General features: G+C 45.3%; 2 protein-coding genes across 3 annotated transcripts in view; both read left to right on the forward strand.

Annotated features, from left to right (window-relative positions):
• The first annotated feature begins 485 nt into the window (after window positions 1–485).
• UTP3 (UTP3 small subunit processome component) lies at window positions 486–2,135 on the forward strand. Its single transcript, XM_062575050.1, has one exon. It carries the CDS (start codon window positions 529–531, stop codon window positions 2,068–2,070), a length of 1,542 nt encoding a protein of 513 aa, XP_062431034.1. The 5' UTR covers window positions 486–528; the 3' UTR covers window positions 2,071–2,135.
• Window positions 2,136–7,176: 5,041 nt separating this feature from the next.
• RUFY3 (RUN and FYVE domain containing 3) overlaps window positions 7,177–15,339 on the forward strand; it is a 61,447-nt gene continuing 53,284 nt past the window's right edge. For both annotated transcript variants that reach the window (XM_062574246.1, XM_062574248.1), the window contains exon 1: window positions 7,177–7,530. In XM_062574246.1, coding sequence (XP_062430230.1) covers window positions 7,185–7,530 — 346 coding nt within the window. In that variant the 5' untranslated portion in view covers window positions 7,177–7,184. The remainder of the gene's footprint in view (window positions 7,531–15,339) is intronic.

The following is a 15,339-nucleotide window of genomic DNA, read 5'->3' on the forward strand; positions in this document are numbered from 1 at the left end:
CGCCGTTCCGGGCCTCCTTCAAGCAGACACTACAACTAAAACTGAAGTGTTGGACACTGGCAGCAGCTTTCTTCATCCAACAACTTCCCCCGCCGCTGACGCCACCAGCAGCTTAGGCAGGTTTGACTGAAGCTCCTGATCACTTTCTGGGGCCTAGCAGGGCACTCGAAGGCCCCAGCAACAGGAGCGGCCGATCCCCAGGGCAGGGTGGCCCCCGTGGCCTTATCGCCGCGCCGTTTCGTGGCTCCTCCTTTGGCACCAGCCTGCGCAGCGCCAGCGGCCGGTGCCGCCGCGACAGCTGCAGGCGGCGGCCAGGGCGGGCCGGGAGCCGGGCGGCTCCTCGGGCCCCGCCAGCGCTTCGCTCGGGGGAAGCGTTTCGGCGGAGCACGCCGGCGGCCACGAGCGGCGAGCGGAACCGCGGCGCCGAGCCGGGGCGCGTGGGGGAGCGGCGCGGGCGGCGGAGCGGAAGCGGCAGCGGAAGCGGAAGAAGGGCGAGCGTCGGGCCGGCAGCGTCGGGCGAGCCGCGCCATGAGGACCCGCCGGGGCACCGTGCTGCGGCCGCCGCCGCGGGCGGACGACGGCGAGGATGATGCGGGCTCGGACGAGGCGGAGGCGCCGGCGGCGGGGACGCGGCCTGAGAGCTTCGCGGACGAGGTGGAGGACTTCCACGAGGCTCAATTCCAGGCCGTGATGGCGGCCCTGGAGAGCGGGGACGAGGCGGGCGGCAGCGAGGAGGAGGAGGAGGAGGAAGTGCTGGGGCTGCAGCTGCCCGAGGAGGACAGCGAGGAAGAGGAGGAGGAGGGGGAAGGCGGTGAGGAGGAAGTGCTGGGGCTGCAGCTTTCCGAGGACCACAGCGCGGAAGAGGATGGAGGAGGTGAGGAGGAGGATGAAGGTGGGGAACTGTCTATGGACAGCGACTTGGAGGAGCACAGCCAGGACACTGATCTGCCCCATGAGCTCTCCTGGGGCCAGCGCAAGCAGCTCTACTACGACACGGACTACGGCAGCGATGCCTGGGCCAAGGCCAAGCGCAACCAGCAAGAAGTTGATGCCGAGGAGGAGGAAGAGGAGGAGGAGGCCCAAATCATCCAGAGGCGGTTGGTGCAGGACTTGGGGGAGGATGACTATGGGCTGGATGTGATCCAGGGCTACCTGGCAGAGCAACGGAAAGCCCAGCAGGCTGACAAGGGGCAGAAGATTGCCAAGGATTTTCAGGCCCTTTCCAAAAAAGAGCAGCTGAAGCTGCTGAAGCAGGAGTCTCCAGAGCTCCTGCAGCTAATCGAGGACTTTGAGGTCAAGTTGATGGAGCTCAAGGATGAACTGCACCCACTGCTACAAATGATCAAAAATGGCACCATCCCACAAGGTAAAGGCAGTCGCTATTTGCAGACCAAGTTTCATCTCTACTTGAATTATTGTGCCAATATCAGCTTCTATTTGGTCTTAAAGTCAAAGAGGATGCCAGTTCATAGTCACCCTGTCATCGAAAGACTGGTTGCTTATAGAAATATAATCAATGATCTAGCGGTTGTAGATCAAAAGTTATCATCCGAGGTTCGTCTGCTTCTGAAAAAGTATTACGACAAGAAGGAGACTAGACCACGAGAACCGAAGAAGTTTGCAGTGCTTCTTCCGCAGGCTGCTAACAAAAACAAACCAAAACTTGCCCCTGCGTTTACTAACGGCCGGCTTAATTCCGATGAGGTGGCAGATGAGTCAGACTTGGATGAAGAAGCTGCCCTGCAGTATTATAAGATGATGGAGGAAAAGCTGAAACTCAAGAGGAAGAGAACTGAAGACCAGGACATGCTAGAAGAAGAACTGGTACAGGAAGAAGAGGATCCAAACAAAAAGAGAGGGGTAACCTATCAGATGATCAAGAACAAAGGCCTCACGCCCAGAAGGAAGAAGATCGATCGTAACCCCCGGGTCAAGCATCGGGAGAAGTTCCGGCGAGCCAAGATCCGCCGGAAGGGCCAGGTCCGCGAAGTGCGGAGGGAGCTGCACAGATACGCTGGCGAACTGTCTGGTATTCGTGCGGGAGTTAAGAAAAGCAGAAAGCTTCAATGACACTATTTCCTGTTTCTGAGAGTGCAGAGTAACAGTTCTGAATGCAATAAAAGGTTTATAAAGAATGTTGTGTTTTTAATACTTAAGACCAAAAGTTTTTTAAGAGTATGCTTTCCAGAAGGTGCCATTTCTAAAAATAGCCCAGTGCCTCCTTTTCATCCTGCCTGTGTGTTTTCCTCCTTTGCAGTGCTGTCATTTTTCCATAATGCGGCTTTCCATGGTGGCGTCAGGGGATGTGTTAAGCGAAGGCAATGATAATGGGTTATGTGGGACTTCTAAGAGAGGGATGAAAGAGCTCAGGGATCTGGGAGGGATGGAGGGACTCCTGAGGATGGGCTGAGAACAGGATTCTTACAGCTGTCCCTACCTTCTCTCTCCTTTTCACCTTGTTATTCTGGTCCATCTTTCTTCTGTGTCGATCTGTAGAAAGAGATGGCGGGTTATGGCATTTCCCCTAATTTTTGCTGCAGTTAGTCTGTTCTGTCGCTCATATGCATAAGAATAAATAATTTTAGGCTATTGTGAAGTTTTTGAACTTAACCAAGCAGAGAGCTATTACTCTAAATCCCACATGGCCTGAGATACTATTTCCTCTTCCTCTAAATTCAGTTTGAAATTAAACAAAGTTTCTTCTGGATTTTGTACTTAATTGTCTGCTGTTATAGGTCTGACATGCTTAGCATTGATACAGGATAAACAGGTAAAACTTAACATTTTTGCTTCAAAGGTAAATTTTCAAAATGTTTGAATTACTTCTATATGTCCCAGTTGGAAAATATGTTTAACCTCACGATGAAATTCCTGAGGGGATCTGTCATAGGATGATAGCTTACTGTAATGGCCAGTTCCAGTTCAGGTTATAAAGGAAGAGTAATTGATTGGTAAAAGTCATTGCCTAAAAGTATAACAAAGCTTGCCATAGTTGAGTGTCTCAGGGCAAGATGTGCACGTGTGCGTGTCCTTGTATGTCCCAGATCCATGGGAAGTGGAGCTGTGTGTTGTAATTTTAGTTGGGCTGGTGATTCAGTAGATAAACATGGGGCAAAATTCTGGAATGACAATTTCCATTGACTTTAACGATCTTGTATTTGTCCCCTGCTGCTCATGGGCTGAACAGCAGTTCAGTGCTACGTCGTAACAAAACTGCAGCGTATAGAGCAGGTTCGTACCACAGAGCATTTGGGATGGATCCCCTCATGAAATGGCCAGGGAGCTCTTTGCCTGCCTGCAGAGCTGTGGCATTTTGCAGGGCATGGGGTAATGGAGAAGCTACCAAAAAGGCCTGAGGAGTGTTGGTGGCAGCAATGGAGATGAACTTTGCTTTTCAGGTCAGTGCTGGGATTTGTGGCCTTGCTGATAGCAAGTCTCTGCATGGGAAGAGGAAAGGCTGCAGGCAAACAAAGATCAATTCGTCCCATCTTGAAATGGTTGGTGTTGGGCCTTTATATGCTTTTCGTATGGCAAAATCCTTGCAAAGGGGGCAGGGATGTTAAGATAACAGACTCCAGAGGACAAGGAAATGGAGACAGTCCTTTTTGCAGGCAAAAGTGCCAGGAAAAGGCTCTTACATGAGGTCAAAAGCCTGAGTGTGTTTGTAACAGTAGGTTTCTCTGATTGTGACCCCTTTAAAGGGGAAGACATAATCTGAAAAAGTAGGCTTTTCCAGGGAAGCTGGGGCTAGCTCAGCTCCTCTGGTGGAAGCATGTGTTGAATCCTGGGCCTCTCGTTCTGTGAGAGCATCACTGAGGGAAATGTGAGGCTTGCATTAAGATGTCTTAGTACGTCTCTGCTCATTTGAGTTATGCCATCTGTACTCTGTTTCCAAAGCTGTCAGGTTTCACATCTCACCTGGTACTATCAATGTCAGCTGCTTCACCTGTGCTTGCTCACTCTCCCTTGTTGTGATCAAAAACCAAATATGTTAGCTGTTTGCTGTTCTCATAGAAAAATGCACGGCTTTTTGTTGCTGGTTACGTGAAACAGCAAGCCTGCATCAAGACGAGAAGCTAGTTTCAGCCTTATCAAGGAGGGAAGTGGTGCTTTTTTCCCCCCAAAGTACACCTCTTTTTTACTCTGCACTGGGATCAAGATGGAGGCAACTGCTTATTTTGACTTACACTCTTGAGGCTTTGGAAGGAGGTCAGTAAAAAATGATGTGCAGAGAATCAAGAAGCAAAGGTCTCCTTCATGGAGAAGAAAGGTTTGCATATCAAGCATTACCTGGGATGTGAAAAATACCCTGCCAAGATAGTGCCTGATCTCATTATGATAGTATCTGCTGATGTTCATTTTAAAGACTTCATGGAAAAATAAGTGTCACACATAGGACTGATGTACTTTTGTTGAACCGTGGGTAAGCTGAAAGTATCCAGGAAAGCCTTGTGTTAATTTTAAAAGCTGTAGGCAACTGGCAAGCAGAATCCTGGCAATTTCCATCTGAACAACACATTAGGGAAACAAATTTCTGCACTATTACAAACTCACTTTCTGGAAATGCTGATATTAAGGCTTGAGGCCAGAGCAAACATAGCATGTCAACAAGCCTTCCACAGGCAGCCAGCAGGTGGCTCAGCACATCTCATAGGACTAAAGCACCAACTGGTTTTAATGATGATGAAATAACAGCATTTTGTTCAGTTCAGAGTTTGGACAGATCCATAAATAGTTCTTTACAGTGTAGTTTTATGTATGGAATAATCATGGAAAGGCCACTGTTTACTGTGGGAGGGAGTGGACACTGTAATCGTGCTCTGAAAATGCTCCTTAATGTTTTGTGCTGAAGGGAGAAGAAATCATTGATGGTAAACAGGTTTTGAAGACTTCTATTTTAAAAAGAAAGTGCATACGAAATAGGAAAAGGACCTCAGATGATGGTCAAGAAAATATGTGATGAGTGGAGGGAGTTCACTGTTAGCAGTGTTTCTGTCTGTCTTATCCCAGTAGCACTCCTGGAGAATGTGCTGACACTGCCAAGTGATGTGCTACAGCCAAGTGACACTGCTCCTCCTCGCCAGGGTCCCGCTCAGCAAGGGCAGGCTGCCCTGCTCCAGAAGGCACAATAGGGAAGCAAGCAGTCGCACGGTCTGCCCCAGCAGTACCTCACGTAGGTTAGGACTTTCACACTTAGGCAGCCGCTCTGTCTCACCAGGATGGCTCTGCACAGCCATGGAGATGACTGCCTTAGGGTCCCCTCCATCCACTCGCTCAGGTTGCAGGCGTTCCATAGGTGACTGGTCTCACACTCTTGACAGGAATGATTCATATTTAAAAAGCACAAAGTACACAGGAAGCTCCAGAAACAGGCATGAGGTGCCCTGTTTGTTCTGAAGCTGAAAACCTCAGCATTTACAGAGCAAAGCAGCACAAATAAGAATCTGGCTAAGCTGCCATGCATGAAGTTGCTTAGTGGCAGGACAACAGTAGCAAGTGAAAATTCCTTTTAGGTGATGCAGCTGTCTTCCTAATTCTAGAAAATGTAATCCATACCATTTACTCTCTCTTGGTCGGCGATAACCATCCAAAGTAAGCCCAGCTTTCCTTTGGTTCCTTGAACTGAAGAACTATAATGGCAGAGATGTGAATAATACTTTCAGCATTAGAACTTGGCACTTCTCTTTATACAGGGTAAGGAAAATATATTACCTAGCTTGAAATGTATCTGTAGGTGCCCTAAGTTTTGTGAAGATTTTCATAATCTTCCTCCAAAACACTGCATTAGCTGCAATTTTTGATGTAGTTTTGCTTGTACTGTTACTGGTGAATACAAATCTCAAAACCAGATGTTTGTATTTCTAAAATTAATTAAAGCATCTGTTAAATTAGTTTTAACATGTTGCATAACTGAGGGCAGCATTAGAAAAAAGCATCTCAGAATCTGATGACTTTACAGCTTTACTTTTGCAATTGTTATGTGAGATGAAAGAATATTGAAACAGCATATTTCAGTCTAATGTAAGCATACTGAATGCAGGATAGTTTTATAAAACCTGCCAGGTTTGGGGTTTCTTTTTCCTGTAGTGACATACTACAGTGCATTCTTACTGCCCTGTCTTAATGAAAGCTCTGTCTTTTAGAAAAACAATCTTCTAAATGAAACTCCAATAGCTATTGCATATTTGATTGTCTTAATAGTAAATAATATATTTGGACTTCTTTATTGTCATCTCTATCAAAGGCTCTGAAAACACTGTTTTCAATGTTTCACTGTTGTCAATGAGATCCTGTAGTCCCCGAAAATGAGGGGGAAGCAGGAGATACTGTAACAGATTTTGCAGATAAGAAGTTAAAGCATATAGGAAGCTGATTTCTTCATTGCTTCATGAAGATTATCTTTCATGAAGATCACCTTTCACAGAATTAAGCCCTGCACTTCTCCATACAGACTCTGCTTCGGTGAAGTGCTGCACCCGAGGGTACTCTGCCTGCAACAGGACTGCCTGCTCTTTTCTTGTCACTCCTTGCTTTAGAAAAATTCTGTGAAATGACAGTGTTTTCTTTTAAACTGTTTTTCAACAGTGGGCAGACAGTTTAGCTCATGTTTTTATCAGGGTTGTGGAGTCGGTGTTGGAAGGTTTGGCTTTTTTTTTTTTTTTTTTTTTTTTTTTAAGTGTGTGAAAGTTGAATTGTCAGTGAGGAAGAAAGGAAATGTCCAGAGTATGAGGTTGGGGAGGAAAAGCTTGTAAGAAGGGTGCAAACGAGCTTCTCTCCATGTTGCCTGGGCCCTCGGGGGGGGGTTATAATTTTTTATCACGCTTTTAATGATTAATCTCTTGGACAGGAACAGCGGCGGACGTCCCGTGGGGCCGCAGAGCAGCCAGCACCCCACGCGTGTGCCTGCGGCTCCGGGGAGCTCCGTTCGCAGGTGAGGCACCGCCGCGGCTGCCTGCCGCCGTGCGCGGGCAGGAGCACCGCCCGGCTCACCCCGCCACGCTTCGCCGCAGCGCGACCGTTAAGGGCCAACGGCCGCGGCGGCCGCGGCGCGACCGTTAAGGGCCAACGGCCGCGGCGGCGCGAGCCACGCCCTGCTGCCGCCGCGGCGGGGGCGGGCGGAGGGGCAGGAGGCCGGCCGCGGCCCTGCTTCCCGGCCGGGGCGGAGCCGACGGCCCGAGGCGGCGATGGCGGAGGCGGAGCGGGCGCCGCCAGCCCCGCCGCTACAGCCCGTGGCGGAAAGTTCCCGGGACGGGGTCGTGGCGGAGCCGCCCCCCGCCATGGAGCGGCGGGCAGAGCCCAGACCCGCGGCGGCGGCGGGCGAGGAGGCGGCAGCAGCGGCAGAAGACGGAGAGGAGGAGGAGGAGGCGCCCCCTGCCTCGCCGCCTTTCTTCCTCCTCTACCCCGGCCATGGAGGCGCCGCCGCCGCGCCGCCGAGCGTGTGGAGACCCCCGGCGCCCCGCAGCGGGGCCGCCCTGCCCGTGCTGCTGCTGAGCTACACGGGGCCGGACGCAGCCGGCGGCACCGGCGCCCGTGAGTAGCCGAGGCCCGGAGCCCTCCCTCAGCCAGGGCTCCGGGACGGGCGCGGGGGGCGCGGCCGGCCGGCCCGGCGCCTCCGTTGCGCCCGGCTGCGGGGCACCCCTGTCCTCCGCGGGGAGATGCCGGGGCCGGGCCGGGGCCGCCGTTGTAAGGCACGGGAGCTCTGCGCGTCCCCGCTGCCGTGCTCCGCCGTGCAGCTTGCGCTCGGGGTATATTGGTTAAAATGGTTCTAACGCTTTTGCCAGCCCCGCGAGTGAGTCGCTTTTGGCAGGGATGAATCGGCAGTGTGCAAACCGTAGTGTTGGTCTCCTGGAAGTAGGGCGTCTTTCCCAAAACTCAGCTTAACTGGACAGGACTTCAAGTGGGAGAGGGCCTCTGTGTGGTGGCGGTGGCCTCGCTGCTCCCCCGGCAGCAGGGAAACGACAGCGTGGCTGCGAGCTAATCAGGGCAGGGACACTGAGTGCACTCAGGGAGTGCTGGGACAGGGTTTCTGTGTGCACTCATGAGTAAGACTGACCCACAAACTCCACAAAACCAATATGTTACAGAGACTACAGTGTCTTCTCGCCTCTCTGCACTCTTTGCTCCAGGAAAAAGCATGCAGCTCTTTGAAATCTGTCCTTGGACTGGGATATAGTCTGTTAGGGGGCAGAAGAGTATCTACTCAGGCTTCCTCCTTGCACTGGTTTAGGGAAGAAACTGGAAGGAAGAGCATTTCTTGCTGGCTGTTTGGCAAGGGTGAAGTGTATCACTAAGTGTACTCTTGTGTGGGGCTTGTTTGGTGGGAAATAGTTTCCTGCTTCATAACATGCTTTGTAATGTGCTTGTGGTGTATTTGGATGACTGGAGAACTATGCAATAGTTGTGTTTGTATTTAAAAAAGGTGTGCCTGTTGAAGAGGTCTTCCCTTATCCATCCATCTTGAAAATTGCCAGTAGCTCTGTGGTCTGGGCTTGTTCTGGGTGTGGGAGAGGGAGCTTTCTGTTTCTGCTTTATCTCCTGATTACATCCCAGGTGAGTATTCACTCACACAGTAATTGTTGTGGGGTGAACATCTTTAGCTCCACAAGGAGAGAAATCTAATCTGTGTAAGCCATTAGTCAGCAGAGCTGTAACCAGTGAGATAGGAAGTCAGTTTCTGAACCTGAAGAGCAGGCAGTGCCCTAACTTTACCAGATGGAGGTTTGTCTCTGACTGTAAACTTCTGTGCACACATTAAAAAAACCTCTCTGCATTGAGTTGTCATTTAAACTGATTTTTTCCTGTCAGAAGTTTAATTTTTAGTAAATTAGGGAAATCTCTTAACTACTGTGGTTGTGTGATGTGTGTATGTGTGAGGGGCTGAGCTGTTTCTGTTAATGATTCCTTTAAGGTGATCATGCTTTTATTTTTCAAACTGTTTTAACATTAATTCTTGTAATACCTTTGTAAGAGAGGTCCTGTGTGGGTAACGGGAAACTGAGGCATCAAGATGAGCCCATTTATTTGAGACTACGTGGAGACAGAGTAAAAGTCTACAGTTGAGAAGAACAATACTTTGTCTCCTGCATTAGTGTAGCTCTGCAGCGGCTATTTGGGGCATGTAACCCCACTCAGTGAATAAGTGACTGACACACATATAGCAGCATATAAAGGGAAGGGGAATTGTAATCTATTTGCATGATGTCTTGAATGCTGTTCTGTTTCTCCAGGGGCAAGTTTTGTGTGTAAATCAACCTTTTCATCACCTCCCCCTGCTCATTTTTCAGTTCTCGTGTCTCTGGCAATAGCAGCGTTCATTTGCTCATCACTGAGGAGCAGTAGCTGTGGATGTTGCTGCAAAGTTTTACTTGTTGACTTGCTGCTTTGAGATTGATATTAAAACAATGGATAGAAATACTATGTCACAGGGAGGATTTTCTGTTTAAATCCTGGCTGCTTGTAGATTATATGGCCTTGGAAGTTGTCATCACTTCTTGCATTTCCTCCAAGTGACAGTTACTCTGTGTAGCATTCAGGTGCTGTGTTGTTAACAATGAACCAGGTTGTAAAAACAGTTTTATCTGTGTTGGTATTGTTGGAGAAGCCTATTGGTGGCCTAAGGAGCTCTGTTTCACAGGACCTTCTCAGGTGTCATTAGTTCATGCTATGATAGCATTTCATAGTACAACATCAAGCACTCTGGGTTTGCTTCTGCTTATTCTGCAGCCTGAAATGATTGCTCATTTCTGCTTCCCTTGGTTCTTCTCTCTTTGATACTTGAGTTATTTTTAAAGCTAAGGTAAACCAAGGAATGTAAGCAAGGCTATTTTTCAATCTTGTGCAAGTATTAAAAAATGTACTCTGTGAATACTAATTCCTCTCTGTACTGCTGTAAACTGAAAGAAGAAATTTTAGGCAAAGAATTTCCTGCTAGATCATGAGTGCCTCCATTGAGTGCCCGAAGGCTGTCATTTCCATAAGTTGTAATGAAAACAATTATTTGTATAGATGTTTACTTGCTACAAGGGAGGCAGTAACCAATACTGTATTGCAGAGTATTTTGAATGTTTATTTGATTATTTTTTTTTTCCTGTTACGGGGCAGTCATTAAACCACTCTTTTGAAAGGACGCTTTCCATGGAATTGAGGGATACTCTGTCTTAATCTTATTAGTTATGTATCTGTCAAGGGAGGAATCTGTACAGAGCCTAGGAATATCACAGTAAGATTGAGGTAGCCAGTAGCTCTTATATTGCCTGAAGCCTTCGCAGGCTATCACCTGGAACAAATACTGCAGTTGATACTCTATTTCGCTGTCGCAAAGGAGACCATGCGGAAGATGAGGAATACATGGATATTGAAGATGAAGAGGACTTTGGGGAAAAGGATGGCCTATAAAGTGGGAGAGCTACTTAACATTGTATTTAAAAATCTTGAAAAGTATGTGTCTTTGTAGCTCAGTGTTACAATTTGCCTAGAGTGTGGTGACTTTATGGGATTCTGTCTTCATCTGTTGCTTCTAACTGTAAAAGTTAACTGAAGTGTTAGTTGCACGCAGGTGGTAGCGTAATCCTGGTGTTACCAGGCCAATGGGGGCAGGTGCATCACTTCAGTGCTAATGACACGAGACCTAGTGCCTGGTGTGCTAAAAGTTCGTAGGGAACTGGGGATGACAAAGAATGAAATCATAAGAATAGGTCTCCTATTAATGACATTTTAGTGTCCTGTAGTATTCTACAGTTAATCATTCTCTCTTTTATGCAAGTTTGCTTATTTACAGGGTAAGAGATGATTCCAAATGCCAGGTGAAGGCAAGAGCTGCTAAGGCAGGGAGATAGCAAAAGCTTTTCATGCCAGCAACACCTGCTTTTGAGGTGACCTCAATGACATTTTCATGCCACAAAGATATGGATGGTTCCAGACATCGCAGGGAAAAAGAAGATTTACTTAGGCATGAAAAGCTGCAGTAAATCCTTAGCATATTTTTTAAAATAAAGCAACTTGATTATAATGTCTACAAAAACCAAAACTATCTCTTGCTCCCATTGAACACCTACCAAATCGTGATACTTCAAGTAGTCTTTTCTTCCCTTTGTTTAATTGTACGTTCAGTGATAAGAGGTGGTCAAATCCTGAAATAATCTCTGTATTTCATATTAGGTAGAGAAACAAGTCTGTCACTTGTTCAGGGAATTGAGAGATTGTTTTGCTGTTTTTGAGCTTGTTAATTTCTTGCTTTTGCCCATTCATATTTTTTGTGGGGGGTGTCAAAGTGCCACTCTTACTGGAGGTAATGTACATATCTGTGCTGCCAGGGGGTCAGAAACAGACTTCTATGACAAAGAAGCTTTCTTACTAATTTTATCTTTTTAGATTGCTTTTCGTGCAAGAGAGTGCCTTGAGAGACAGCTATCCCCAGAACTTGTTTGTGTGTGTTTTGTGGTGTAGCAGCTCCATTAGCTCTTGAACCAGGGATAGGCCTGATGCTATTTTTTTTCCGTCATCACCACTGGTGTAGCTACTGAAAGCAGGAACAGAGTTGGACAGAGTGTTGAGAGAGAGCTGAAGTCACTGGAGGATTGTTTTGCTGCATCTTTCTAAATTCAGTAAAGCTAAATGATGAAAGAGAAGACAGATGGGCACCAGAGCAGAAACTATGTTCATAGTTATGGTGGTTACAGGTCTTCATGTATTGGACAAAAGCATGTGTAGGAAATAGGAAGATCAGAATTGTTTCACTTCGGAACCTAGGAGCTGCGTTATTGGATCAGGTTGTCAGGCCATCTAAGCTCACACAACAACCATGGATGAGTTACGTGCTTCCGAAAAACTTGTGAGAATCTGCTTGTGATTCATGCTGGTCCCGCTCTGTGATATAAACGTTTATATTTCTTTGTAGCTTTTATCTTTTTTCTCTGTAAATTACCTGTGTCACTGTTGTCTCTGTCAGACTGTCAGAGTAGTTACTCTGGAACTCATCAGTGAGTAAAAGTTGTTAGCACCATCCAGGTTCCTTCAGTGGTCTTTCCTATTTGCATAGTGGTAGTGGCTTCTTTTATGGCTCTGTGATTTCCTGTGATTTTTTTTCTTTTAATAACTGAAGAAGCACAGTCATCTAAAGCAATCACCCCATCTGCCAGCTTTACTGTTTTGCTGTATGGCTGCCTTACCTTCTTTCAGAGTGATCAGGGAAGGTTCTCTTGCAACCATTGCAACTCATTTTGGTTGCAGCTTGGATTTGCTGTCACTGGAAGTAAAACTTTGTCCAAAGCTGCCTTTTAATCATTGTAAAATAACCCCTGGAGTCCAAAAGGTATTTTGAGGGTTGGTTTGTTTCTCTTATCATTTAGGTCATTCTAATTTATTCAGCTTTTGAAATTATTTTTAGTTTTCAGTCAAGTCAAGATTTTAAGTATGAATGACTGATAGAATGGCTTGCTTTCAGATATTTCGGACTTAAAATTCAAACAGTCAACTTACAGTTTCTTTTCTCCTGAGAAGATTTTTTTGCAAACTGCATTGTTTTATAATCTAGCTAAAGTCTACTGCTTTTCCAAAGTGTGGTTAATACTAGGATTTTGTAAGGCCATTCAAAGCTGTCTGACAACTTTGTGAATCTCAAAGTGATTCTTCATTAATAACCTCCCCTTTATTTAGTACTGCACTTTTTCTTCTGTCCTTTAGCCAGTTCTTGAACTCCTATGGAGCTTTATCTCTTGCCCTTGAATTGCGTGGTGTTTTTATCAAAGGCTTTATGAAAATACAAGTATTTGTCACTTTTTGAGGTACAGAGTTTTTTGGGGATGGCATGTTGGGTTGTTTTTGTCTTCTGTTTTCTGGGTGGTTAAACAAAGCTCTTAGGTCAGTATATCCCAGAATAATAGATTGTTTTTTTGTGTTTGTGTTTTTTTCTTTTTTTCCTGAGCACAGTTCTTATTTTCCAGAAGTATTGTAGCTGATCTAGAGACACTGCCTATCTCTGTTAGCAGTTTTGCTATTTTACTGCTTGTCTTAGCTTACCCTGAAAGTCTGTATTTGGAAGAGATCTTTCTTAGGAAAAAAACCTGCGTGCACACGCATGCACACACACAAAAATTTTTGGGGGTATAAATTCAGTATTGTACTGGAATTTGGAGAATACCATGTCCACTGGCCAATTGAAGAGTTCTTAAATATCTTCAAATACTGGTATCAACTCTCTAGAAAAAAAATTTCCAAAAATAAATTGAAAACTTCTGTCACTGTTAAAAGTAATGAAGTGATTGTTACAATTATTTAGAGTTTCTAAACATACGTAGTTGATTTTTTGGAGGCAGGGAATGAGAATGGTAAAAGGTGTAGTTTTACTGAGATGGAGTAGGTCTGTCTTTTAAACTGGCAGTTGTTTAAAATCTGTTAGGTATATTGTCTCCACAGCTAAGGTTTGTGCAAAACATAACCATAAAGTGAAATTTATTAGATCTGAGCAATATTTTGAAGTGCTTTAGGTTTGTTTATTTAAACATTTCTATGTGGTATTTACAGCAGGACCATTGTGGAAAGGAGCCAGAAATTAAAATTGACCTGAAAAGGAGAGCCTGGCTTCTTTTGTTTCTTCATGCAAAGGAGAAGCAAATGGCATAAAATTGAAGTTGTACAAAGTTTTTCAACAAATATCAGTTGTGATCCTGGTATGTGGGTCATTTGCCGGGACTAAGTCCAGCTGAAGACCTGCTTGGTAAAAAGGGAGCTGTAGAGTTACACCTAATGTTGTTTGTTTTCTAACCCTTTCTAAAAGAAAAATCTAAACTGGCTGATAACTAATTATGTTGGATGCTATGTTACACTCTTGTGGTACTTCATAGATTCTAAATTTTATTTTGTTTTATTTTGGTTATTTCCTGTTCATTCAAACCTTTTCACAAAGTTAGTGAAGTCTGTTCTCCACTAGCTGTTTGTGTATAATGATTTCCCCACCACCCCAAAATGGTTATAAAAATATAATAAAATCTGAACAATAAAACTAGAGGTTGTTGTTAATGAAAGGATATATAAACATCACGAGTTCAACTGCTGTCAGCATGGTTTATTTTCTCTTTTAGGGAGAAGGAACAATAGTAACTACTGTCATTTGTGAAATAATTCTCTTTTGCATCACTGTAATATGCTGTATGACTCTTTTTCTCCCCATTAGACTAAAATAAACAGAATTGCTGAGTTAAAATGTTCTGCACCATGCAGGAAGTTCTTATTGAAAGCAACTGTTTCCTCTTGCCCCTTAGACAAAACAGCTGTAAACTGTTTTTTTTTTACCCAACTTAGTGAAATTTTGACACAATGAGTGTACTTCCTTTTTTTAAAAAAAGTTGTCTGTGTTGGTATGCTAAGTTTTCTATGAAGTGCTCAATTTCTGTATTTCATATGGCTAAGAAGTATACACACATCATTTTGAGTTTTTTTTTTTTTTTTTTAGGAAAAAAAGCACAGACTATTTAAGGTCGCATGCATTAATCATTCATATGTTCCTATCTGTATACTTTTTTTTGTGTGGTAAATAGTCAACTTTGTATAAATTTATGTGGGGAGGGTGGGGGGAAAGTGTAAAATGCATCCATCTGGATGCTGCACATCTGAAGAGCTGCTGCCCACAGTATACTGGGGTCACACTGGAATAAATTAAGATCAGCTAATTTATTGTCCAGATGGCTGGCAACCCTGTCTTGCATGCTCTGGTTAAATAGTGCCCTCACTATTTAATGGTCTGTGGTGTCGGAAAGGTGTGTGGTGATCAGGGACTAGTACAGGGCAGTCTTGTGTCCCTGAGAGATGGGGCTGTGGCATGGGGGACACAAGGAGAATCGGCCTGCAGGGAAAGTGCAGGACCCCACAGTGCTGTTGCTTTGTTCTTGAGAGCCTGAAAGGCAATTTATCTACTTGCTGAGAGGTAATATTTCTTAATGAGACTCATCTGAGCAATACCAATTTTCAGAGGAGATTTAAAAAGTATAAATTCACTCTAGTACTATACACATATTTCTTCAGCATTGTTCTTCTGTTCCACTTGCCCTACCTAAAAGAGGTAAATCTTAGATCACTGAAGTGCTTCCAACTTGATACTTTTTTCCCTCCTTGTTCCCCTGAGAGGATAAATCTATCTTAAAATTTCTTTCTTTATGGGAAATCTTCTAAGGTAATGCCTTAGGAAGTTGCACAGTGGATAAAGTGTAAACCTGAACTTGCACACCTATTGTGAAGAAATAGGTCCTTAATTTGTATAGCGGCATCCAGGCACGTGAAAGGAATACAAATGTCTCTTTGTATTCCTCGCGCGGCTGTCTGCACTCCTTTGTAGTATGGGGGCGA

The sequence above is a fragment of the Rhea pennata genome, chromosome 4, assembly GCF_028389875.1.
Source record: "Rhea pennata isolate bPtePen1 chromosome 4, bPtePen1.pri, whole genome shotgun sequence".
NCBI classification, from domain to species: domain Eukaryota; kingdom Metazoa; phylum Chordata; class Aves; order Rheiformes; family Rheidae; genus Rhea; species Rhea pennata.

Coding starts and splice junctions, on each gene's coding strand:
- UTP3 (XM_062575050.1), top strand. CDS start 529: ATGAGGACCCGCCGGGGCACCGTGCTGCGGCCGCCGCCGCGGGCGGAC.